The sequence below is a fragment of the Nomascus leucogenys genome, chromosome 9 (assembly GCF_006542625.1).
Source record: "Nomascus leucogenys isolate Asia chromosome 9, Asia_NLE_v1, whole genome shotgun sequence".
NCBI lineage: Eukaryota > Metazoa > Chordata > Mammalia > Primates > Hylobatidae > Nomascus > Nomascus leucogenys.
The window spans coordinates 35,141,479-35,165,818 of record NC_044389.1 but is presented as its reverse complement, the minus strand read 5'-3'; the positions used below and the strand labels follow the sequence as shown (position 1 = coordinate 35,165,818).

At 40.1% G+C, this 24,340-nt stretch overlaps 1 protein-coding gene across 4 annotated transcripts in view; it reads right to left on the bottom strand.

The window, feature by feature from the left end:
• The window catches only part of SCP2 (sterol carrier protein 2), a 129,392-nt gene that overhangs the window by 29,105 nt on the left and 75,947 nt on the right, over positions 1–24,340 (bottom strand). For all 4 annotated transcript variants that reach the window (XM_030818833.1, XM_030818834.1, XM_030818836.1 and 1 more), the window contains one exon: positions 7,087–7,240. In XM_030818833.1, the coding sequence (XP_030674693.1) occupies positions 7,087–7,240 (154 nt within the window). The remainder of the gene's footprint in view (positions 1–7,086; positions 7,241–24,340) is intronic.

Below are 24,340 nucleotides of genomic sequence, written 5' to 3'. Positions count from 1 at the left end.
TGATCATCAATAGCCATCAGGGAAATGCAAAGCACAATGAAATACCACTTCACAACCACTAGGATGGCTAACACTAAAAAGATAGGTAACAAGAAGTAATGACAGAATGTGGAGAAATTGGAACCTTCAGCCATATAAAGGAATCAAGTACTGATATATGCCACAACATGGATGAATCTTGACAACATTATGCTAAATGAAAGAAGCCAGTCACCAAAGGCCATACAAGGTATGATTTCATTTACATACAATGTCCGTAACAGGCAAATCCATAGAGACAGAAAGTAGGTTAGTGTTTGCCAGAGACTGCAAGAAGGAGGGATTACTAATGGGTACACACTTTCTCTTGAGGTGACGAAAACGTTCTAAGATTAATTGCAGTAATGACTGCACAACTTTGTGATATGCTAAAAACCACTGAACGTACACTTAAAATGCGTGAATTGTGGGCATGTGAATTAGGTCTTAATAAAGTTATCTGAAATAATTTTTAAAAGATGGTTGATGAGGCCGGGCATGGTGGCTCATGCCTGTAATCCCAGCACTTTGGGAGTCCAAGACAGGTGGATCACATGAGGCCAGGAGTTCAAGACCAGCCTGGAAAAAATGGCAAAACACTGTCTCTACTAAAAATACAAAAATTAGCTGGGCCTGTGACTGTAGTCCCAGCTACTCAGGAGTCTGAGGCACAAGAATCGCTTGAACCCAGGATGCAGAGGTTGTAGTGAGATAAGATCATACCACTGCACTACAGCCTGGGTGACAAGGCAAGACGCTGTCTCAAAAAAAAAAAAAAAGTGGTTGACGGCCAGGCATGGTGGCTCATGCCTGTCATCTCAGCACTTTGGGAGGCCAAGGCAGGTGGATCACTTGAGCCCAAGAGTTCAAGACCAACCTGGGCAACATGGCGAAACCCTACCTCTACAAAAAAAAATACAAAAATTAGCTGGGCATGACGATGTGTGCCTGTGGTCCGAACTACTCAGGAGGCTGAGGTGGGAAGATTATCTGAGCCTGGGGAGGTCGAGGCTGCAGTGGCCCATGATAACACCACTGCAATCCAGCCTGGATGACAGAGTGAGACTCTGTCTAAAAAAAAAAGTGGTTGCTGTTATTCTTAGTGTTTGGGAAGATTATAAAGTACTGCATTGTAATCAAACCTTCATCCCTAAAACAAAAATTTAACCAGTAATCAGTTTGTTCTGATTGGAGACGGTTGTACAGTACACATAAGTTTCAGGGAATATCAAGTTCATTTGTAATCAGCTACTCCCCATGACCTCAGAGCAGGCACATGGTTCCATCACACATAGAAATACAGCCCACAAAGTTGAGAGTTGGAAGACAAACAAAGAAACCTCATAGAGGTATGGTGGGAGATATGATAAGATCCTCTTTGGCCAAGCTGTGGGCTTCAATGAGTTGGATATGTTCCCCATTCTGTACTAAAAATTTAAGTTCATTTTTTCCTAAACCCCTAAGTAATATTTATAATTAATAAATAAAACCATTTTCAGGCTGGGCGCAGTGGCTCACACCTGTAATTCCAGCACTACAGGAGGCCGAGGTGGGCAGATTGCTTGACTCCAGGAGTCTGAGACCAGCCTGGGCAACATAGCGAAACCCTGTCTTTATAAAATTGAATTAAATTAAACTAAGATAAAACCATTTTTGACCTTTAACCAGTGACACGACTAGAGAAATAGGAAAGAAGAAAGGAAAATGCACTGGGAAATAAAAAACCAACAGTTTATTGAGCAACTACAATGTGTGGCAGATATTTTTAGTTTGTTATTTTCTGATCCCTAAAGTACGTATTTTCAGTATTTTCTAAATAAGGAAAAGGCTAAATTAATATGCTCAAAGCCAGTAATGTGATCAAAAAGTTGATAAGGTGCTCTTCCCACTGATCAAAACTGTCTCTGATGGCATGGCATGGTGGCTCACGTTTGTAATCCCAGCACTTTGGGAGGCTGAGGCAGGCGGATCACTTGAGTTCAGGAGTTCAAGACCAGCCTGGACAACATGGCAAAACTCCGTCTCTACTAAAAATACAAAAATTAGCCAGGCATGGTGGCACGCACCTGTAATCCCACCTACTCAGGAGGCTGAGGCACAAGAATTGCATGAACCCAGGAGGTGGAAGTTGCAGTGAGCCGAGAATGTGCTACTGCACTCCAGCCTGGATGACAGAGGGAGACTCCGTCTCAAAAAAAAACAAAAATCTGTCTCCGGTAACTCTAGTCTATAAAATTTAAAACGTTGTCACATACAAGTGACATTTAACTAGTTTTATAAATTCCTCATTCTAACTGCTAACAAACTGGTGGCTACGTGAGTATGGAAACGGATACACATCACATTAAGATTATTGCGTGTATTCCTTAAATATCTGTTTTAAAACAAAACTAAAGTAATGCTTGTATGTGCTACTGCGCTTGCTGAAAAGGCCTAGAAGTAATAGTAACAAGCACACAGCTAACAGCCATTTGTGGTTTCCATATACCATTCTCTACTAAAAGGAACCAGGACTCAGAGAAATGACTGATCCTAGGGCTGAGGCATGGAAAGCACAGGACGAGCCTGGAATACCTTCTTGTGCCAGAAAGTAAGGAACTACTAAAAGGAATCATAGGGAAAAATGAATCAACTTGATCAGGTTCCCACTGGCCAAATCAGGGGCATTTTGAAAATCAAAATAATTGATACCACTTTACTATAACCCAGTGAATACAATAAGAATTCATCAGTTTGTATGTATACATATATAAATATATGAATAAATTTTGAAATAGAAGACAAGGGAAAGCTCTTCTTTACAGAATAATGCCAGTTAATAAGTATAGAAAAAATGGTATCATCTCAAAGCATCGTGCTACAAATTACTTATTAATTACAAGGAAAAGAACAGCAACTTTTCAGAGGAAAACATGGTAGATGCCACATTAAGTGATTAAAGCTAACAACATCAGTATGGGTTAAACAACCTCATGCACCTCCAGATATGATGCACCTAGAAGGACACAACATAATTTCATGCTGCAAAAAATGTATAATCTGAATCTAATTTGGGGAAACATTAGGCAATTGCAAATTGAGAAATATTCTACTATTAAAGAATATACTTGTACTCTTAAAAAAAAATCATGGTCAAGAAATACAAAGAAAGTCTGAGGGATCATTTCACATTAAAGGAAACTAGAGAAACAAGACAGCTAAATGCATTTTTAGGGATTTCTCCTGACAGGGAGGAAAAATAAAGCTTAGAGTATATTTTATAAATATATGATTGGGACAGTTGTTGAACTGTGACTATGTGTTATTTGAATGAGTTCATAGTATTGCATCCATGTTTTTTCTTTTTTCTTTTTTTTTTTTTTTTTTTGAAACAGAGTCTTGCTCTGTTGCCCAGGCTGGAGTTCAGTGGCGTGATCTCAGCTCACCGCAACCTCTGCCTCCCAGGCTCAAGCGAATCTCGTGCCACAGCCCCCTGAGTAGCTGGGACTACAGGCGTGTGCTACCATGTCTGGCTGATTTTTGTATTTTTAGTAGAGAGGGGGTTTCACCATGTTGTCCAGGCTGGTCTCAAACTCCTGACCGCAAGCCATCCACTCGCCTCAGCCTCCCAAAGTGCTGGGATTACAGGCATGAGATACCACGCCCAACCCTATTAAGTTTCTTGAGTTTTACAACTACTATGGTTAAGCAAAAGAATATCATTGTTTCTAAAATTACACACTGAAATATTTAGGGATAAAGAAGCATAACAACTCCACCTTTGCTCTCAGATAGTTAAGAAAAAAATATATACAGATATAAATATATGTAGAGGAAAAATGATAAAGCAAACGGGCAAAATGTCAACAATTGGTAAATCTAGGTAGAAGGTATAAGGGAGTTCCTTGTATTATTCTTAGAATTTTTTCCTGTTTGTTTGTAACTACCTAACAGGTTCTAATTGAAAAAGAAATTCAGGCCAGGTGCAATGGTCCATGCCTGTAATCTCAGCACTTTCGGAGGCAGAGGCAGGTGGATTACCTGAGGTCAGGAGTTCGAGACCAGCCTGGCCAACATGGTGACACCCTGTCTTTACTAAAAATACAAAAATAAGCCGGGCGTGGTGGTGAGCACCTGTAATCCCAGCTACCTGGGAGGCTGAGGCAGGAGAATCACTTGAACCTGGGAGGCGGAGGTTGCAGTGAGCTGAGATCATGCCACTGCACTGCAGCCTGGGTGACAAGAGCCAAACTCTGTCTCAAAAAAAAAAGAAAAGAAAAAAGAAAATATGAACAAGTTAATCACCTGCAATGCTACTACTCCGACAATTTTTCTCTATCCATTTTTCTGTATTGCTTCTCGTTGTCCTTATTTATGGGCATGCATACAGTTGTAATCATTATATAGAAACAATTTTTACTTCTAATTTGACTTCTTATATCACTTAGGATCTTCAAATAGTACCCACTGGGTTAAACTTTCAAGCTAACTTAGTTTTCCATTAAAAAGAAAATGGGAATAATCCAAATATGCCTCAACCAAAGAATGGGTAAGCAACTAACACTTCCATACTATGGAATATTATTGAGCAATAAAAGGGGCAAATTACTGATACACACAATAATGTGGATGAATTTTAAAATGTGTAATATTAAATGAAAGAAGCCAGACTCAAAGGCTTTTTGATTCCATTCACATGACACTCTGCAAAAAGGAATACTACAGGGGTGGAAAACAGATCAATGGTTGCCAGAGGCCAGAAGAGAAGGAGAAGGGTTGACTGCACAGGTGCACAAGGAACTTTTTTGGGCAATAAAACTATTTTATATCTTGATTATGGTGGTAGTAATATGACTGTGTGTTTATCAAAACTTGTGGAAATACAATACAAAGAATGAATTTTACTGTATGTAAATTATACCTTAATTTTAAAAAAAGAAATACAAACAAAGTTGGGCTTTAAAATGGAGTTTTATTTAACAGAATATAGAATACAAACCTATTCTCAGACTGCAGCACAAAAGCTCCTCTCTTACATAAAATGAATAGGATGTTATAATACAAAGTTGATATTCATGTTCAAAACTGGTCTAAATTAAAGTTTAATTGTGAATCAAATGTAGTTGTTCACAGCTCTTAAATGTGACCTCTCCTCTTCATTGTTCACAGCCTGTGTTGCAACACTAAACATTTCTCCTCCACACTCCTACCAACAGCTTCCTAAGCATTCCTGGCCTCTGGTCTCTCCACCACCAGCTCAGAGTAATGCCAGACTGATCTACCTAATGTGTAATATAGTCACATGATCTTTTGCTAATGAGTATCTTTCCATATTCTATAGGATAAATTCCAAACTCCTAAGCATTGCATCTGAATCATTTCAAAACCACAATCCCACTTTGTCCCTCTACCCAGGCACACACAAAATAATCTACTCTGTACCCACACAGCACAACCACTTGTCAAACCTTTTTGTATTTTCAAATTTCTATACCTATGTACAGACTTGGAATGCCCTTTCCCTATACTTCTGCTGGGCAATCCTAGTCATCTCAGCTCAAATTTACTTTCTTCATAATAATTTCTTCCTCTGAGCTTCTACAGCATTTTGAAAAAAGTATGTTGCCTTCCCCATATATTTAGAGGACCACACAAGACTCTGTCTCAAAAAAGAAAAAAACCCCACAAAAACTTAAGATTCAATACCTTTTATTCCCATTCAATAAACATATGAGAGATTCTAGGAACAAGAGATGTAAGTCACAGTCTTAGGCCTCAAGGATTTCATATAATAAGGGGAATTAAAAACTGAATACAGTGCAACCAAACCAACTAGATAGTACCCAAAAACATACAAAGTGCTGTGGATATTCAAAAAGAGATGGTATTTGAGACGGGCTTTAAATTATAAGTTTTACAACAGAAATTATATTCTGGGCAGAGAAAGAGGAGAGGACAAGAGATCTAAGAGCTTACAGAAGAATCAAATAGACCCAATAAAAGAAGTGTGTCTCCATGTATACATATGTAACAAACCTGCAAGTTGTGCACATGTACCCTACAACTTAAAGTATAATAATAAAAAAAAAAGAAGTGTTTCTCATATCCTTTGTTGGAGAAACAAAAAAGTGTGAATAAATGATTAAATAATTACCAAGAATTTCAAAAGAAAAAAGGGAGCCAATTAATGTCAAAAGCTACAGCAGGGTTAAAGAGAGTAAATAGGGAAAATAAAGACAAGGTTATTCAATTTCATTTAGATCCTGGTGGCCTTATCTGACACTGACCTCGGTGGTGAGGTAAAAAATTAGACTGTGAGGTATTCCGGCTTGGAAAAATAAAGGTGGCTCAACATAAAACGCTCATCATGAACAACAACAATTAAGGCAAGGAGAAAAAGAGATCTAAGGGAAGACCTGAACATGTATGCTGACAGAGGGAAAGGAGTCAATGGAAAGATAACCAAGTTACAGAAAGTGACTGGAAACAAAAGCATGGAACAAGGAAAGCTGAGCTTTTGACAGGAGGGGCGCTTTTTTCCTCTGGGGAGGAACACTTCTCTGAGAGATGAGCAAGGGAGTTGAGGGATCCTGAGTGGGATGGGAAAGAAAGTGCCTGCAAATTGAGGAGCATGGGCAGTTGAAGGAGAGGAAGAAATTCAGCAAGAGACAAAAAGAATTCTAGCAGCAACGAGGGCTTATTAGCTGGACTCGGAAATACAAATTTGCAAAGATCCAATCAGCACATTTAGTGACTCCCTAAACCACCGCAGCCTGGAAGGCCATGAGGAGACCTGCCTAAATAACCCAGGTTGCTAGGGCGGAGACCCATACCCAGCCAGCTCAGGCTTCTAGTTCAGTACTCTCGTGACTATCCTGGGTCCTTTTTTCAACAGAATTCTCCTAAAGTTGGTTAAATTTAAAACCTGATGGCCACTTTTAAAGCCATGTTCTTAAAACAATGTAATGAGATACTTTTCCTTAAATACTAAGACAATAAAATATTTAAGAAATTTTTACATGTAAAACATCATCAACTGTGAAAAGTCAGAAGGATTAATTGACACACAAAACTCAGAATGTCACTCACCTGGTGGCTTCCGGAAACCCCATCTTGTAGAGTGTTACAACCACAGCTCCTCCAATGCCTAAATTGTGCTGCAGAGCCACCTTTGCACCAGGAACTTGCCTCTTTCCGGCTTCCCCTCTCAGCTGCCAGCAGAGTTCTGCACACTGAGCAAGACCTAACAAATCGAACACAGAGCACTGAGTCTGTTGGATTAGAAAGCTGCTTCCACCAGCTTTCTCAAGCCAGAAAAGGGATGTTTGTGACTTTAAATTAAAGCATTTGATTAAGCCGAGGCCACGTTTGTGTAAATAGTAACTTCTCTTAAAATACTGAAGGGTTTTGCAGCTAGTTATTTTCTAAATTTCTTTCCTGCACTCTTTCAACTTACTCAACCTGTCGTTTTCTGGCATGTTGAAAGAGAAAACACCGAATCTACAATTCTCTAGTCCAGGGAAAATGGCATAAAAATAATTTAATTTTACCATTTTTAATGTATTAAAAGAAAATAAACAAGGATTTGGAAGTTCACATTCCCTAAAAAGGTTAGCTGGTATGGGAAATTTTTCCTATTATTTTCCTCCAAGTAGTTCCCAACAGGAATGAGTTGTTTCCCAGACCTATTCACAGCTACTCACAAGAAAAGTTCTGGATTCACAAGGATAACATTCTGTCCCCTGAATAATAAAATCAAAGATGTTTAGAGCTGAAAGGAACTTACTGATGTAAACACTGAGGAACAGAAAGGTTAATCTGTGAATGGTTACAATGCAGGCTAATTCCAGAGGTAAGGTTAGAACCCATGACTCCAGATGTACATTTGTTTGCCTTTCTATCAGACCAGCTATTGAAGGAGAGCTGGGTTAAGAATGTTCTATCAGGGCCGGGCGCGGTGGCTCACGCCTGTAATCCCAGCACTTTGGCAGGCCGAGGCGGGTGGATCACGAGGTCAGGAGATCGAGACCATCCTGGCTAACATGGTGAAACCCTGTCTCTACTAAAAATACACACACACAAAAAAAATTAGCCAGGCGTGGTGGCGGGCGCCTCTAGTCCCAACTACTCGGGAGGCTGAGGCAGGAGAATGGCGTGAACCCGGGAGGCAGAGCTTGCAGTGATCCCAGATCGGGCCACTGCACTCCAGCCTGGGCGATAGAGCAAGACTCGTCTCAAAAAAAAAAAAAAAAAAAAGAATGTGTTCTATCAGGACAGACTGGTCTGCAGGTCTACTACTTACAGTGCCTATTCTTCCATGCACATCCCCAGCCACAACTTCCAATTCCTGAGTACCTGTGACAATTTCCTGTATAAACCCCAACTTCCCCAAGAAATTTAACTGCTGCTTTTCATTTCTAAGCAGTGTCTATATATTTACAGACCATGTATCTTAAACACTATTTTAAAATAGGTAGCTCCCAGCGTGGACAACATAGCAAGACCTAATCTCTACTAAAAATGAATTTATTTTATTTATTTATTTTTGAGACGGAGTCTTGCTCTGTTGCCCAGGATAGAGTGCAGTAGCACGATCTTGGCTCACCGCAACCTCCGCCTCCCAGGTTCTAGCCTCAGCCTGCCGAGGTTCCCTGCCTCAGCCTGCCGAGTAGCCGGGACTCCAGGCATGCGCCACCACTCCCAGCTAATTTTTCATTTTTTTATTTTTTAGTAGAGACGGGGTTTCACCATATGTGCCAGGCTGGTCTTGAACTCCTGACCTCATGATCTGCCCACCTTGGCCTCCCCAAGTGCTGGGATTACAGGCACAAGCCACCGCACCCGGCCTAAAAATAAAATTTTTTTAAATCAGCCAGGCATGGGGACACGTGTCTGTAGGCCTAGCTACTCAAGAGGCTGAGGAAGGAGGATGGTCTGAGCCCAGGAAGTCAAGGCTGCAGTGAGCTATAATCATGCCACTGCACTCTAGCAGGGCGAGATTATAGGGCGAGACCCTGTCTCAAAAAAAAAGGTAGTTCCACACCTGGTAATAACTTTTTGAATTGTGAACATTTTAGAAATTAATGAGGAAGGTCAAACTGAAATGACTCTATTATACCCAAACTTGGGGACAATCAGTTTTACTGGAAATCTGCCTTTATAAATGAATATGTAAAACAAAAAAGACAAAAAAAATTCAAACTGGTCTTAGATACACTGCTAGTTGTCTTCACAAAAGAACGGACGCAATTTACAACTATTTGAGAAAATACTCGATCTCGCCATTGATAAAAATCAAATAGATACCATTTTACGCCAATCAAATTGGTAAGAATATTTAAAAATGGGAATAATCAATGCAAGCGAAACTACGGCAAGATAGCCACCTCTATACAGAACTGGTCAAAGTTTAAACCAGGACAACCTTTTTGGAAAGCAATGTACAAAGTTATGAAGAGTCTTTAAAATGCCTTCCATGGCATTTAAAAAACCCATTTAAAAAAACCATTCCATGGAAATAATCAAATAAATGTAGGGAGAGTTTTACACACAAAGCTATCTGTTCATCATATTGTTATAACAGTGAAAAACTAGATAATCTAGAATTGAAATAACTGGGGAATGGTTATGTAGAGAGGGGCAAAGGGAGCAAATTCTCCTTGGCCCACTGAAGGTTTCCTGAAAAATCAACTTGCAAAAGTCAGATTAATTAGAGAAAGGGTATACAAATTTATTTAACATGTATACATAGGAGCATTCGGAATAAAGACCCAAAGATACAGGGGAAGTTGTCCATTTTATGCTTAGGTTCAACAAAGTATGGAACAGCCGTGTAGAAATATGACTGGACAAAAAGCATATGATCTAATGCTAATAGACTGAGTGGGGAAACCCAGCCAGGCCTGTCCATCTAGGTTCTTCTTGGCCTCTCTGAGCATGCATTCCTTCCTTCTGGGCGTGGGGCAGGAACCTTTCTGGAATGGGGGTCTTATGACCTACAGTCAAACAAGATAGGTCAGATAATTTCTTTATGGCCAGTTTTTACACAGAAAGGTGAAGGAAGTTATAGTAGTATTCTAGGTATTATGACTGGCTTTGGGGAAAAGGGGTTAGGGTTTTCATGATCTGCCTTGAGGAAGAGGGATTCTAGTTTCTATGGCTGGCCTTGGTGGGGAGAATGGGAGTGAGAGACAGGAGGCCAGGAGAAGGCCAGAGAAAAATTTTTGCTTCTGAGGCTTTTATTTTGGTGTACTGTTTTCTAAGCCCTAACAGTGATGTAAATTAAAAGCTAGACATAAATAGAAAAAGCAAGCTGTTTTTCCTCTCTACTCAACATACTCACAGCACACTTCTGTGACCAGATGTCGGGAAGGTGAGGGCTTCCCCCAGATACCAAATCGATTCTTTTACAGACACCAATGAGGTATGCTGTAATTCATTTCAATTCTAACACTATTTACCTGGAGATAGTGTCAGATCCCATGGGTTGAGGGCTGAGTCCCATCAGGCTGTTCATACTTCAGATGCCAAATGCAAGTCCAGGCCACTTGTACTTCCAACCAACTGGTTACAAACCATCTTGCTGCAAACATTTCCTAACAAGATGTTGGTCAACCTTTTTACATGAAAGTAACTGACCTAGGACTCAGCTACATAGATAAGGGTATACAATCTGGTTGCTTCTAAAAATGAACCATTTGAACATGTATCAAGCATTCTACCAAATGTTAAAGATAACAGAGGATTCACAGTGTAATGTAAATGCAAAGTGCTAACAAAGATAAGGATGTTCAGTGCTATGAATAGACATAGAATGGAAAAGCTATAGGGGATAAAATTTTGAGTTATGATCTGAGGTCTTTTCTTCTTTCTCCTTGAACCTATAAACCTTCCTATACTATCAAGACAGCCAAGTACAATAAAGTCATAATTCGGTTTTAGTTTCAAATTAGACATTTAAATGCTTTTCCAAAAACAACATTAAAAAGCATGGTTTTCTACTATCAGAGCCTGAATTTTTGAGGAAGAAAAGCCTTGTTGAGCTTCAAACAGCAAAAAGTTTTCACAGACTTAGCATACACTGAAGAATGTATATTTATAATAGAGCAGTTTTTCTCTCCAAAAGATATAAAATTTGTCATGCGCATCCGTGTGAAGAGACCACCCAACAGGCTTTGTGTGAGCAACACGGCTGTTTATTTCACCTGGGTGCAGGCGGGCTGAGTCCAAAAAAGGAGTCAGCAAAGGGTGGTGGGATTTTCATTAGTTCTTATAGGTTTTGGGAGAGGTGGTGGAGTTAGGAGCAATTTTTTCCGGGCAGGGGGTGGATCTCACAAAGTACATTCTCAAGGGCAGGGAGAATACTACAAAGTACCTTTTTTTATTATTATACTTTAAGTTCTAGGGTACATGTGCACAATGTGCAGCTTTGTTACATATGTATACATGTGCCATGTTGGTGTGCCGCACCCATTAACTCGTCATTTACATTAGGTATATCTCCTAATGCTATCTCTTCCCCCTTCCCCCACCTGACGACAGGCCCTGGTGTGTGATGTTCCCCACCCTGTATCCAAGTGTTCTCATTGTTCAATTCCCACCTATGAGTGAGAACATGTGGTGTTTGGTTTTCTGTCCTTGTGATAGTTTGTTCAGAATGATGGTTTCCAGCTTCATCCATGTCCCTACAAAGGAGATGAACTCATCCCTTTTTATGGCTGCATAGTGTTCCATGGTGTATATGTGCCACATTTTCTTAATCCACTATATCACTGATGGACATGTGGGTTGGTTCCAAGTCTTTGCTATTGTGAATAGTGCCGCAATAAACATATATGTGAATGTGTCTTTATAGCAGCATGATTTATAATCCTTTGGGTATATACACAGTAATGGGATGGCTGGGTCAAATGCGATTTCTAGTTCTAGATCCCTGAGGAATCGCCACACTGTCTTCCATAATGGTTGAACTAGTTTAGAGTCCCACCAACAGTATAAAAGTGTTCCTATTTCTCCACATCCTCTCTAGCACCTGTTGTTCCCTGACTTTTTAATGATTGCCATTCTAACTGGTGTGAGATGGTATCTCATTGTGGTTTTGATTTGCATTTCTCTGATGGCCAGTGATGTGAGCATTTTTTCATGTGTCTGTTGGCTGCATAAATGTCTTCTTTTGAGGAGTGTCTGTTCATATCCTTCACCCACTTTTTGATGGGGCTGTTTGATTTTTTCTTGTAAATTTGTTCAAGTTCTTTGTAGATTCTTTGTAGATATATATATATATATATATATATGGTACCATGCTGTTTTGGCTACTGTAGCCTTGTAGTATAGTTTGAAGTCAGGTAGCATGATGCCTCCGCTTTGTTCTTTTGGCTTAGGATTGTCTTGGCAATGCGGGCTCTTTTTTGGTTTCATATGAACTTTAAAGTAGTTTTTTCCAATTCTGTGAAGGTCATTGGTAACTTGGTGGGGATGGCACTGAATCTATAAATTACCTTGGGCAGTATGGCCATTTTCACAATATTCATTCTTCCTATCCATGAGCATGGAATGTTCTTCCATTTGTTTGTATCCTCTTTTATTTTGTTGAGCAGTGGTTTGTAGTTCTCCTTGAAGGGGTCCTTCACATCCCTTGTAAGTTGGATTCCTAGGTATTTTATTCTCTTTGAAGCAGTTGTGAATGGGAGTTCACTCATGATTTGGCTGTTTGTCTGTTATTGGTGTATAGGAATGCTTGTGATTTTTGCACATTGATTTTGTACCCTGAGACTTTGCTGAAGTTGCTTATCAGCTTAAGGAGATTTTGGGCTGAGACGATGGGGTTTGCTAAATATACAGTTATGTCATCTGCAAACAGAGACAATTTGACTTCCTCTTTTCTGAATTGAATACCCTTTATTTCTTTCTCCTGCCTGATTTCCCTGGCCAGAACTTCCAACACTATGTTGAATAGGAGTGGTGAGAGAGGGCATTCCTGTCTTGTGCCAGTTTTCAAAGGGAATGCTTCCAGTTTTTGCCCATTCAGTATGATATTGGCTGTGGGTTTGTCATAAATAGCTATTACTTTGAGATATGTCCCATCAATACCTAGTTTATTGAGAGTTTTTAGCATGAAGGGCTGTTGAACTTTGGCAAAGGCCTTTTCTGCATCTTTGAGATAATCATGTGGTTTTTGTGTTTGGTTCTGTTTATATGATGGATTATGTTTACTGATTTGCATATGTCAAACCAGCCTTGCATCCCAGGGATGAAGCCAACTTGATCGTGATGGATAAGCTTTTTGATGTGTTGCTGGATTTAGTTTGCCAGTATTTTATTGAGAACTTTTGCATCAGTGTTCATCAGGGATATTGGTCTAAAATTCTCTTTTTTTGTTGTGTCTCTGCCAGGCTTTGGTATCAGGATGATGCTGGCCTTGTAAATTGAGTTAGTGAGGATTCCCTCTTTTTCTATTGATTGGAATAGTTTCAGAAGGAATGGTACCAGCTCCTCTTTGTGCCCTGGTAGAATTCGGCTGTGAATCTGTCTGGTCCTGGACTTTTTTTGGTTTGTAGGCTATTAATTATTGCCTCAATTTCAGAGCCTGTATTGGTCTATTCAGGGATTCAACTTCTTCCTGGTTTAGTCTTGGGAAAGAATTTCATATCCAGCCAAACTAAGCTTCAAAAGTGAAGGAGAAATAAAATCCTTTACAGATGAGCAAATGCTGAGAGATTTTGTCACCACCAGGCCTGCCTTAGAAGAGCTCCTGAAGGAAGCACTAAATATGGAAAGGAACAACCAGTACCAGCCACTGCAAAAACATGCCAAATTGTAAAGATCATCGATGCTAGGAAGAAACTGCATCAACTAATGAGCAAAATAACCAGCTAACATCATAATGACAGGATCAAATTCACACATAACAATATTAACCTTAAATGTAAATGGGCTAAATGCTCCAATTAAAAGGCACAGACTGGCAAATTGGATAAAGAGTCAAGACCCATCAGTGTGCTGTATTCAGGAGACCCATCTAACATGCAAAGACACACATAGGCTCAAAATAAAGGGATGGAGGAAAATCTACCAAGCAAATGGAAAACAAAAAAAAGCAGGGGTTGCAATCCTAGTCTCTGATAAAACAGACTTTAAACCAACAAAGATCAAAAGAGACAAAGAAGGCCATTACATAATGGTAAAGGGATCAATTCAACAAGAAGAGATAACTATCCTAAATACATATTCACCCAATACAGGAGCACCCAGATTAATAAAGCAAGTCCTTAGAGACCTACAAAGAGACTTAGACTCCCACACAATAATAATGGGAGACTTTAACACCCCACTGTCAACATTAGATCAACAAGACAGAAAGTTAACAAGGATATCCAGGACTTGAACTCAGCTCTGCACCAAGCGGCCCTAACAGACATCTACAGAACTCTCCACCCCAAATCAACAGAATATATATTCTTCTCAGCACCACATCACACTTATTCCAAAACTGACCATGTAGTTGGAAGTAAAGCACTCCTCAGCAAATGTAAAAGAACAGAAATTATAACAAACTGTCTCTCAGATCACAGTGCAATCAAACTAGAACTCAGGATTAAGAAACTCACTCAAAACTGCTCAATTACATGGAAACCAAACAGCCTGCTCCTGAATGACTACTGGGTACACAACGAAATGAAGGCAGAAATAAAGATGTTCTTTAAAACCAATGAGAACAAAGACACAACATACCAGAATCTCTGGGACACATTTAAAGCAGTGTGTAGAGGGAAATTTATAGCACTAAATGGCCACAAGAGAAAGCAGGAAAGATCTAAAATTGACACCCTAACATCACAATTAAAAGAACTAGAAAAGCAAGAGCAAACACATTCAAAAGCTAGCAGAAGGCAAGAAATAACTAAGATCAGAGCAAAACTGAAGAAGATAGAGACATAAAAAAACCCTTCAAAAAATCAATGAATCCAGGAGCTGGTTTTTTGAAGAGATCAACAAAATTGATAGACAGCTAGGAAGACTAATAAAGAAGAAAAGAGAGAAGAATCAAATAGATGCAATAAAAAATGATAAAGGGGATATCACCACCGATTCCACAGAAATACAAACTATCATCAGAGAATACTATAAACACCTCTACTCAAACTAGAAAATCTAGAAGAAATGGATAAATTCCTGGAAACATACAGCTTAGTTTGGCTGGATATGAAATTCTGGGTTGAAAATTCTTTTCTTTAAGAACGTTGAATATTGGCCCCCACTCTCTTCTGGCTTGTAGAGTTTCTGCCAAGAGATCCGCTGTTAGTCTGATGGGCTTCCCTTTGTGGGTAACTCGACCTTTCTCTGTGGCTGCCCTTAATATTTTTTCCTTCATTTCAACTTTAGTGAATCTTACAATTATGTGTCTTGGAATTGCTCTTCTCGAGGAGTATCTTTGTGGCGTTCTCTGTGTTTCCTGAATTTGAATGTTGGCCTGCCTAGCTAGGTTGGGGAAGTTCTCCTGGATAATATCCTGAAGAGTGTTTTCCAACTTGGTTCCATTCTCCCCGTCACTTTCAGGTACACCAATCAGACGTAGATTTGGTCTTTTCACATAGTCCCATATTTCTTGGAGGCTTTGTTCGTTTCTTTTTATTCTTTTTTCTCTTAACTTCTCTTCTCGCTTCATTTCATTCATTTGATCTTCAATCACTGATACCCTTTCTTCCACTTGATCAAATCAGCTACTGAAGCTTGTGCATGTGTCACATAGTTCTCGTGCCATGGTTTTCAGCTCCATCAGGTCATTTAAGGTCTTCTCTATGCTGTTTATTCTAGTTAGCCATTTGTCTATAATCTTTTTTCAAGGTTTTTAGCTTCTTTGTGATGGGTCTGAAAGTCCTCCTTTAGCTCGGAGAAGTTTGTTACTACCGATCGTCTGAAGCCTTCTTCTCTCAACTCGTCAAAGTCATTCTCTGTCCAGCTTTGTTCCATTGCTGGTGAGGAGCTGTGCTCCTTTGGAGGGAAGAGGCGCTCTGATTTTTAGAATTTTCAGCTTTTCTGCTCTAGTTTCTCCCCATCTTTGTGGTTTTATCTACCTTTGGTCTTTGATGATGGTGACGTACAGATGGGGTTTTGGTGTGGATGTCCTGTTTGTTAATTTTCCTTCTAACAGTCAGGACCCTCAGCTGCAGGTCTGTTGGAGTTTGCTGGAGGTCCACTCCAGACCCCGTTTGCCTGGGTATCACCAGCGGAGGCTGCAGAACAGCAAATATTGCAGAATGGCAAACGTTGCTGCCAGATCCTTCCCTTGGACGCATCATCTCAGAGGGGCACCCGGCTGTATGAGGTGTCAGTCAGCCCCTACTGGGGCTACCTACTGGGAGGTGTCTCCCAGTTAGGCTACTCAGGGGTCAGGGACCCACTTGAGGCAGTCTGTTTGTTCTCAGATCTCAAACTCTGTGCTGGGAGAACCACTACTCTCCTCAAAGCTGTCAGAAAGGGACATTTAAGTCTGCAGAAGTTTCTGCTGCCTTTTGTTCAGCTATGCCCTGCCCCCAGAGGTGGAGTCTAAAGAGGCAGGTAGGCCTCGTTGAGCTGCGGTGGGCTCCACCCAGTTCAAGCTTCCCGACCGCTTTGTTTACCTACTCAAGCCTCAGCAATGGCAGACACCCCTCCCCAAGCCTCGCTGCCGCCTTGCAGTTTGATCTCAGACTGCTGTGCTAGCAGCGAGCGAGGCTCCATGGGTGTGGGACTCTCCAAGCCAGGCGTGGGATATAATCTCCTGGTGTGCCATTTGCTAAAGCCATTGGAAAAGCGCAGTATTAGGGTGGGAGTGTCCCGATTTTCCAGGTACCATCTGTCATGGCTTCCCTTGGCTAGGAAAGGGAATTCCCCGACCCCTTGTACTTCCCGGGTGAGGCAATGCCCTGCCCTGCTTCAGCTCACACTCTGTGGACTGCACCCACTCTCCGACAAGCCCCAGTGAGATGAACCTGGTACCTCAGTTGGAAATGCAGAAATTACCCATCTTCTGCATCACTCACGCTGGGAGCTGTAGACTGGAGCTGCTCCTATTTGGCCATCTTGGAACCTTCTTAAGGGCGGGGAGGGTATATCGTACAAAGGACATTCACAAGGGCGGGCGAACATCACAAAGTAGATTATCACAAGGGTGGGGAGGATGTATTGTCACAAAGTCAATTGATCAGTTAGAGTGGGGCAGGAACAGATCACAATGGTGGCATGTCATCAGTTAAGGCATGGACAGACTATTTTCACTTCTTTTGTGGATCTTCAGCTGCTTCAGGCCATCTGGATGTATATGTGCAGGTCACAGGGGATATGATGGCTTAGCTTGGGCTCAGAGGCCTGACAAAATTATCTATCACATGTAAAATATATTTCAAAAACAAAAGTAAAATACAGTAGTGCCCTCACATCCATGGTTTCACTTTCCAGTTTCAGTTACCCTCAGTCGATTACAGTCTAAAAATATTGAATAGAAAATGCCAGAAATAAACAATTCATAAGTTTTAAGTTGCATGCTGTTCTGAGTAGCATGATAAAATCTCGCACCATTCAGCTCCATCCCACCTGGGATGCGAATCATCCCTTTGCCCAGCATATCCAAGTGGTACATCCTACCCACCCGTTAGTCAGTTAGTAGCTATCTTTGTTATTAGAACGACTGTGATGGGTACTGCAGTGCTCATGTTCAAGTCATCCTTAGTTTACTTAATGATGGCCCCAAAGCGCAAGAGGAGTGAAGTGGCGATTCAGATGTGCATACAAGTGCTTCCTTTAAGTGAAAAGGTGGAAGTTCCCAACTTTAAGGGAAAAAAATGATATGCTGAGGTTGCTAAGATCTACGGTAACAATGAATCTTCTACCCGTGAAATTGTGAAGAAAGAAAAAGGGGCCAGGTGTGGTGACTCACGCCTGTAATCCCAGCTTTTGGGGAGGCCAAGGAGAGAGGACCGCTTGAGCCCAGGAGTTTGAGACCAGCCTGGGAAGCATAGGGAGACCCCACCTCTACAAAAGAAAAAATAAAATAAAATTAGCTGGGCGTGATGGTATGCACCTGTGGTCCCAGCTACTTGGGAGACTGAGGCGGGAGGATCACTTGAGCCCAAGAAGTAGAGACTGCAGTGAGCATGTTTGCACCACGTTTGCACTGCACTTCAGCCTGGGCAACAGAGGAAGACTCTACCTCAAAAAAAGAAAAAGAAGGCATGATGGCTTATGCCTATAATCTCAGCACTTTGGAAGGCCAACATGGGCGGATCGCTTTAGCCCAGGAGTTCAAGACCAGCCTAGGCAACATGGCAAAAGCCCATCTCTACCAAAAATGTAAAAAATTAGCCAGTATGAAGGTGTGTGCCTGGAGTCCCAACTACTTGGGAGACTGAGATAGGAGAATCATTTGAGCCCAAGAAATCGAGGCTACAATGAGCTGTGATCATGCCACTGCACTCCAGCCAGGGCAACAGAGCAAAACCCTGATTTCAAAAATTAAAAAAAGAAATAGAAATAGAAATTCAGGGCTTTCTCCTAGTTATCTCTAGCTAGCAACAGGTATCTAGAGTAGACACCATCTCCTGGGCTCCATTTGTCCTGGCACAGGGTTTAATGATAAAATTTACCTCTCCTCACATTGCAGTGGTAAAAATGCAAAACTCTGGGCAATGGAAATAAGGATGGGTAGCTTGGAGGATATGCTGAAAGGTAAAATAGAAACTTTGGTGAAAAGCTAATCAGCCCTTACTGACTTGCCGGCTTTTTAAGAGCTTATATTGGATTTAGGTCTTACCAGTCATTGTCCTAGGATTTATTTTGGCAACCTCTTACAGAGTAGACAAGCTAAGCCATGGCTTGATTTGAAAATGCTAGGTCCCTTGGCTAAAATTCCACTTATTCTCACATCATTTTCACCCAAATTCTTAAGACCTGAGAAGTTTATAATGCCTTTAAAAGTACTGAAACATGTAAACAAAAATCACAGGATAGAATAATAATATACGTGTCATTAAAAACATCAAGAATTATGTGAATGCAGAAAAAGAAATAATTACTTCCCACAGGAAATCAGAGCATCTTATAATACAATTGAAAAGGATCTATGAACTCATCAAATCCAAGGCCCAACAGATGGGCAAAATTCTCCTTACAACATTCCTATCAAGTTGTTACATGTATTTTTTGTGCACAGCCTCTGTGACAGGTAAACGCATGCTCTCAGGAGGCAACCTATTCCATTTTTGAGAAGCCACGTTAGAAAGTTCTGTCTTGTATCCGGCCAAAATCTAACTTCCAATGAATTCTTCCTAATGATCCTAATTCTTCCCACATTAAACAAATGTATTCCCTTTGCTCCATGCCACGTTCTAGATGTTAAAGGAGCAATAATATATTCAACTATCCCTTTAAATATGCAATGTATTGCGCACCGTTCAAGGTAGAGAGACAAATGAAATATGCATCCTGACTTCATAGGCTGTTAAATAGGGAAGATTTTTTTTTCTCTTTTTTTCTTTTTTTTTTTTTTTTTTGAGACGGAGTCTCGCTCTGTCACCCAGGCTGGAGTGCAGTGGCGCAATCTCGGCTCACTGCAAGCTCTGCCACCTCCCAGGTTCACGCCATTCTCCTGCCTCAGCCTCCCAAGTAGCTGGGACTACAGGTGCCTGCCACCACACCCAGCTAATTTTTTGTATTTTTAGTAGACACAGGGTTTCACCATGTTAGCCAGGATGGTCTCGATCTCCTGACCTCATGATCTACCCGTCTTGACCTCCCAAAGTGCCGGGATTACAGGCATGAGCCACCACACCCAGCCTCAATAGGGAAGTTTTTTTAAAGCTTATAAATAATTATAATATATACTATGAGCATAAATGTCAAAAGAAAAGTACTGAGAAAGTATGGGAGTTCAGAAAAGGGAAAGATTAATTCAATCTATGGAAAGAATCAGTGAAACAAGAAAAGCTTCATAAGGTGGATAACATTTGAGAGAGCACTTGAAGATGTGCGTTTCTACTGAGGAAAGGACACTGAAGCACAGTATAATGGTTAAGACCCTGGAAGCTAGGAATACATAGCCTGCGTTTGAATCTTAGCTTTGCCGCTCTCTAGCTGGATGACTTCATACAAATCATTTAAACTCTCCATGCCTCTATTTTCTTCTTCTGTAAAACAGAAAAATTGATATGAAAATTGAATGCACTTGTACATGAAGTGTACTTAGAACAGCGTATTATTATTGGGAAAATAACAAAGGTAGAGTTTGTATAGGCAAGAAGGAATTAAACCTGTTTGGTAAAAGCAAACAGTTTGATTGAAACGTGCTTCCTCTTTGTGCATCTCCTTCCCCAAAACTCAAGTAGATAGAAATGCTGGCAAAACACCAGGCATATGATGGGATTTAGCAAATCTTCGTGACCCTGCCATCCTCCTTTCCCTTTTTCCCCTCTTCATACTTCTGCTTTGTGCTTCTCCTACAGCACATTCTGCCTTGTATTATAATTACTTATTTAAATATATAAGTATTTGTGTTCTTGTATTATCTGCCTCTTACACACTTCCTGAGGCTAGTAGTTACCTTGTATATCCTAACCCTAGCCCTCAAATCTGGCTATGCATGACAAGCTCTGGGGGAACTTTAAAAAAATATAAATTGTTTAGGACCAACCCAGACCCAAGAAAATGTCTAAGGGTAGGACAGGAACATATACATATATATTTTTTATATATATATATTATATAGAGAACATATATAATATATATAATAGAACATATAATTATATATATAATATATAATAGAACATATGTAATATATATAATATATAGAACATATATAATTATATATATAATATATAGAACATATATTATATATATAATATATAGAACATATATTTTATATATATATATACAAAAATTTTTTTTTTTTTGGAGACAAGGTCTGGCACTACCACACAGGTTGGAGTGTAGTGGCATGATCTCAGCTCACTGCAACTTCTGCCTACTGGGCTCAAGCTATCCTCCCACCTCAGGCTCCCGAGTAGCTGGGACTACAGGTATGCACCATCACGCCTGGCTAATTTTTGCATTTTTTGTAGAGACAGGGTTTCACCATCTTGCCCAGGTTGGTCTCGAACTCCTGAGCTCAAGCGATCTGCCCGCCTCAGCCTCCCAAAATGCTGAGATTATAGGCATAAGCCACCACACTCAGGCAGGAACATAGACTTTTAAAAGCTTCAGGAGGCTCCGAATTGGTCTATGAGTAGACCTCGTATTTCACAGCCCTACAGTACCTAATGATGAGGTGGGTGCACAATAACTCACTACTGAACTGATGTTGACTGAATAACAGAAGATCAGGACCTAACACTAGGTTGAAGCCTACTGGAAAGGCACAGAGGCCTTTCTTAAAGGCCTAAAAGGCCAGGCTGAACTACGACAAAAGGCCAAACTAAAAAAACCCACTTCTAGCTTCAAAGTAATCAATAATCCTTTGTCAGGAGCTTTATCTCAAAGGCACTTTCATGTCCTTTCAGTAGATTACAGATATTAATATGGATTTTTTAAAAAGTAGAGATAGCTAAGAATAAACTAAAGCCAAATTTTACTTATTCTTTTTTTTTTTTTGGTAGAAACCAGGGTCTCGCTTTGTTGCCCTGGCTGGTCTCGAACTCCTGGCTTCAAGCTATCCTCTTGCCTTGGCCTCCCAACGTGCTGGGATTATGGGCATGAGCCACCATATCCAACCTTTATTCATTTAAAACAAGTGATCAGGCCGGGTGTGACAGCTCACGCCTGTAATCCCAGCACTTTGGAAGGTGGATCACTTGAGGTCAGTAGTTTGAAGCCAGCCTGGCCAACATGGTGAAACCCCATCTCTACTAAAAATACAAAAATTAGACGGGCGTGGTGATGGGTCCCTGTAATCCCAGCTACTCCGGAGGTTGAGGCAGAAGAATCACCTGAACCTGGGAGGCGGAGGTTGCAGTGAGCTGAGATCATACCACTGTACTCCAGCCTGGGCAACAGAGTAAGACTCCGTCTCAAAAAAAAAAAAAAAAAAAAACAAGTGTTCAGTAAGTGTTGGACAGTATATGTAAAAGCACTTTGAAAACTGGAAGAAAATACAACATTATTACCTGAACACTAATGTGTTTTTTGTCATACGATCACTGCAAAGTAATCAAAAAAAGTTCAAGTTTAATGTGATTTTCCTGAATGGAAATCTAAAAGGAATTAATGTTTTTAAACTAACAATGAACAAAAGAATACTTAATTCGAATGCTGAAAACTACAATTTTCTTCTATTATTGATACTGTTATGGCAGCTAGAAACTTTCATCCAGATCTAAACAAAATCAGAAACCAGTATCACGAAGCTTTAATTTTTAAAGCTAATTCCCCAATACTGAGTTCCCAACCAAAGTAGCACTGTCTTACAATTGAATTAATACCATTTACAGAAGAGAATCTTACATTCTTATCATGAGGCTTAACACATTTTGGAACTTCGCTTGACCATTTTCTGAACCTCTTAGAATCCTATTGCAGTTTGTTATCCAAGTAACTAGAGAAAAAATGTTTAAGCTACTCATAACTGTCATTGTGATATAAATTCAAGGAGTCTGAATTCTTTCTTGGGGCACATTACAGCTAATGGCCATGTGCCAGATTTACTTGAAATATATCCAAATCCTTAATATGTAGCAAGGAAACATTTACTTTTCAATAATTCCTCATCCCGATTCAGACTACCACTCAAGTCATCAAGATTTATAAGTTTTTTCCCACAAAATGCTACACCATCACTATACATAATATCTCAAAGATCAATGATAAAAGGAAAAATTTACCAACAGCATAGACTCAAATGTTAGAAAGGGTTATCAAAGGATACTGCAGGAAATGCGAGTCTCTCTTTGAATATTTAAAAATTGAGTAAATTCTATCTTCCTGGGGTGTTTTAGGTTACCTTTTCAGTACCCAGGGAAGAAAAACAGATGACCTGTCAAGACTGGCAAAATTTTTAACATTTGAGGAAAAAATCCAGTATTAACAAGACTGAAGGAAAAGAGGCACTCTCTTACTCTGCTGTTGGAAATACACACTGATACAATCTTTTCTGAAGAAAATTTGGCAATCTCCACTGATTTTTAAATATATACTACCCTTTGACACAATGAGTCCACTGTTTGAAATTTATCCTCTGGATATACCTGCAAAAGTATGGAAAGACACAGGTAGCTGGGACCACAGACATGCGCCACCACGCCTGACTAATTTTTGTATTTTTTGTAGAGATGGGGTTTCACCATGTTGCCCAGGCTGGTCTCAAACTCCTGGGCTCAAGCAATCCCCCTACCTCGGCCTCTTGGGTAGCTGGGACTACAGGTGCATGCTATTGCTCCCAGTTAATTTTTTAATATTTTGTAGAGACAAAGTCTTGCTTTGCTGCCCAGGCCAGTCTCAAATTCCTGGCTTCAGGCAATCCTCCCACCTCAGCCTCCCAAAGTGCTGGGATTACAGGTGTGAGCTACTGCACCTGGCCTTTTTGACAGTTACTCATATGGATCTGTCCTATGACCCAGAAATTTTGCTCCAAGTTATCAACCCAAGAGAAATAAAAATATATGTCTCCAAATAGACTTGTATACAAACATTCATAGCAATTTTATTCATGCAGCCCTAAACAGGAAACAATTCAAATAGCCATCCACAGGACAATGGATAAGCAAACTGATATATTTCAACAATAGAATACTACTTGACAATAAAAAAGAACTACTGATAAAAAGAAAAACTTGGATTAATTTTATAATCTGCTGAGTGAAAGAAGGCAAACACAAAAGAATATACACATGTGCTGTATGATTCCATTCATATGAAGTTCTAGGATCAGCAAAACTAACCTACCATGAGAGAAGTCAAACATCTCAGCCTGGTGGTGGTGGAGAGTAAGAGAGAAGTGTTTCAGGGAGGCCAGAGGATTGACTGGAAATAGACAGGCTAGAACTTTTGGGGGTAATGAAAATGTTTTTGATCTTGTTTTGGCTGGTTGCTACCTGGATGTATATAATTTTCAAAAACAATTATCGATTTAAAGTGTATAATTCAGTGGTTTTTAGTGTATTCACAGAGTTGTGCAACTATCACCACAGTCAATTTTAGGACATTTTCATCATCTCAAAAAGAAACTCCAACCCTTTAGTTATCTCTCTCCTGTGTTCCCTAGTCCAAAGCAATCACTAATCTATTTTCTGTCTCTATGGATTTGCCTATTCTGGACATGTCATAAAAATGGAATTTAAAAATGTTTTCAAGGTTCATCTATATTGTAGCATATTTCAGTACC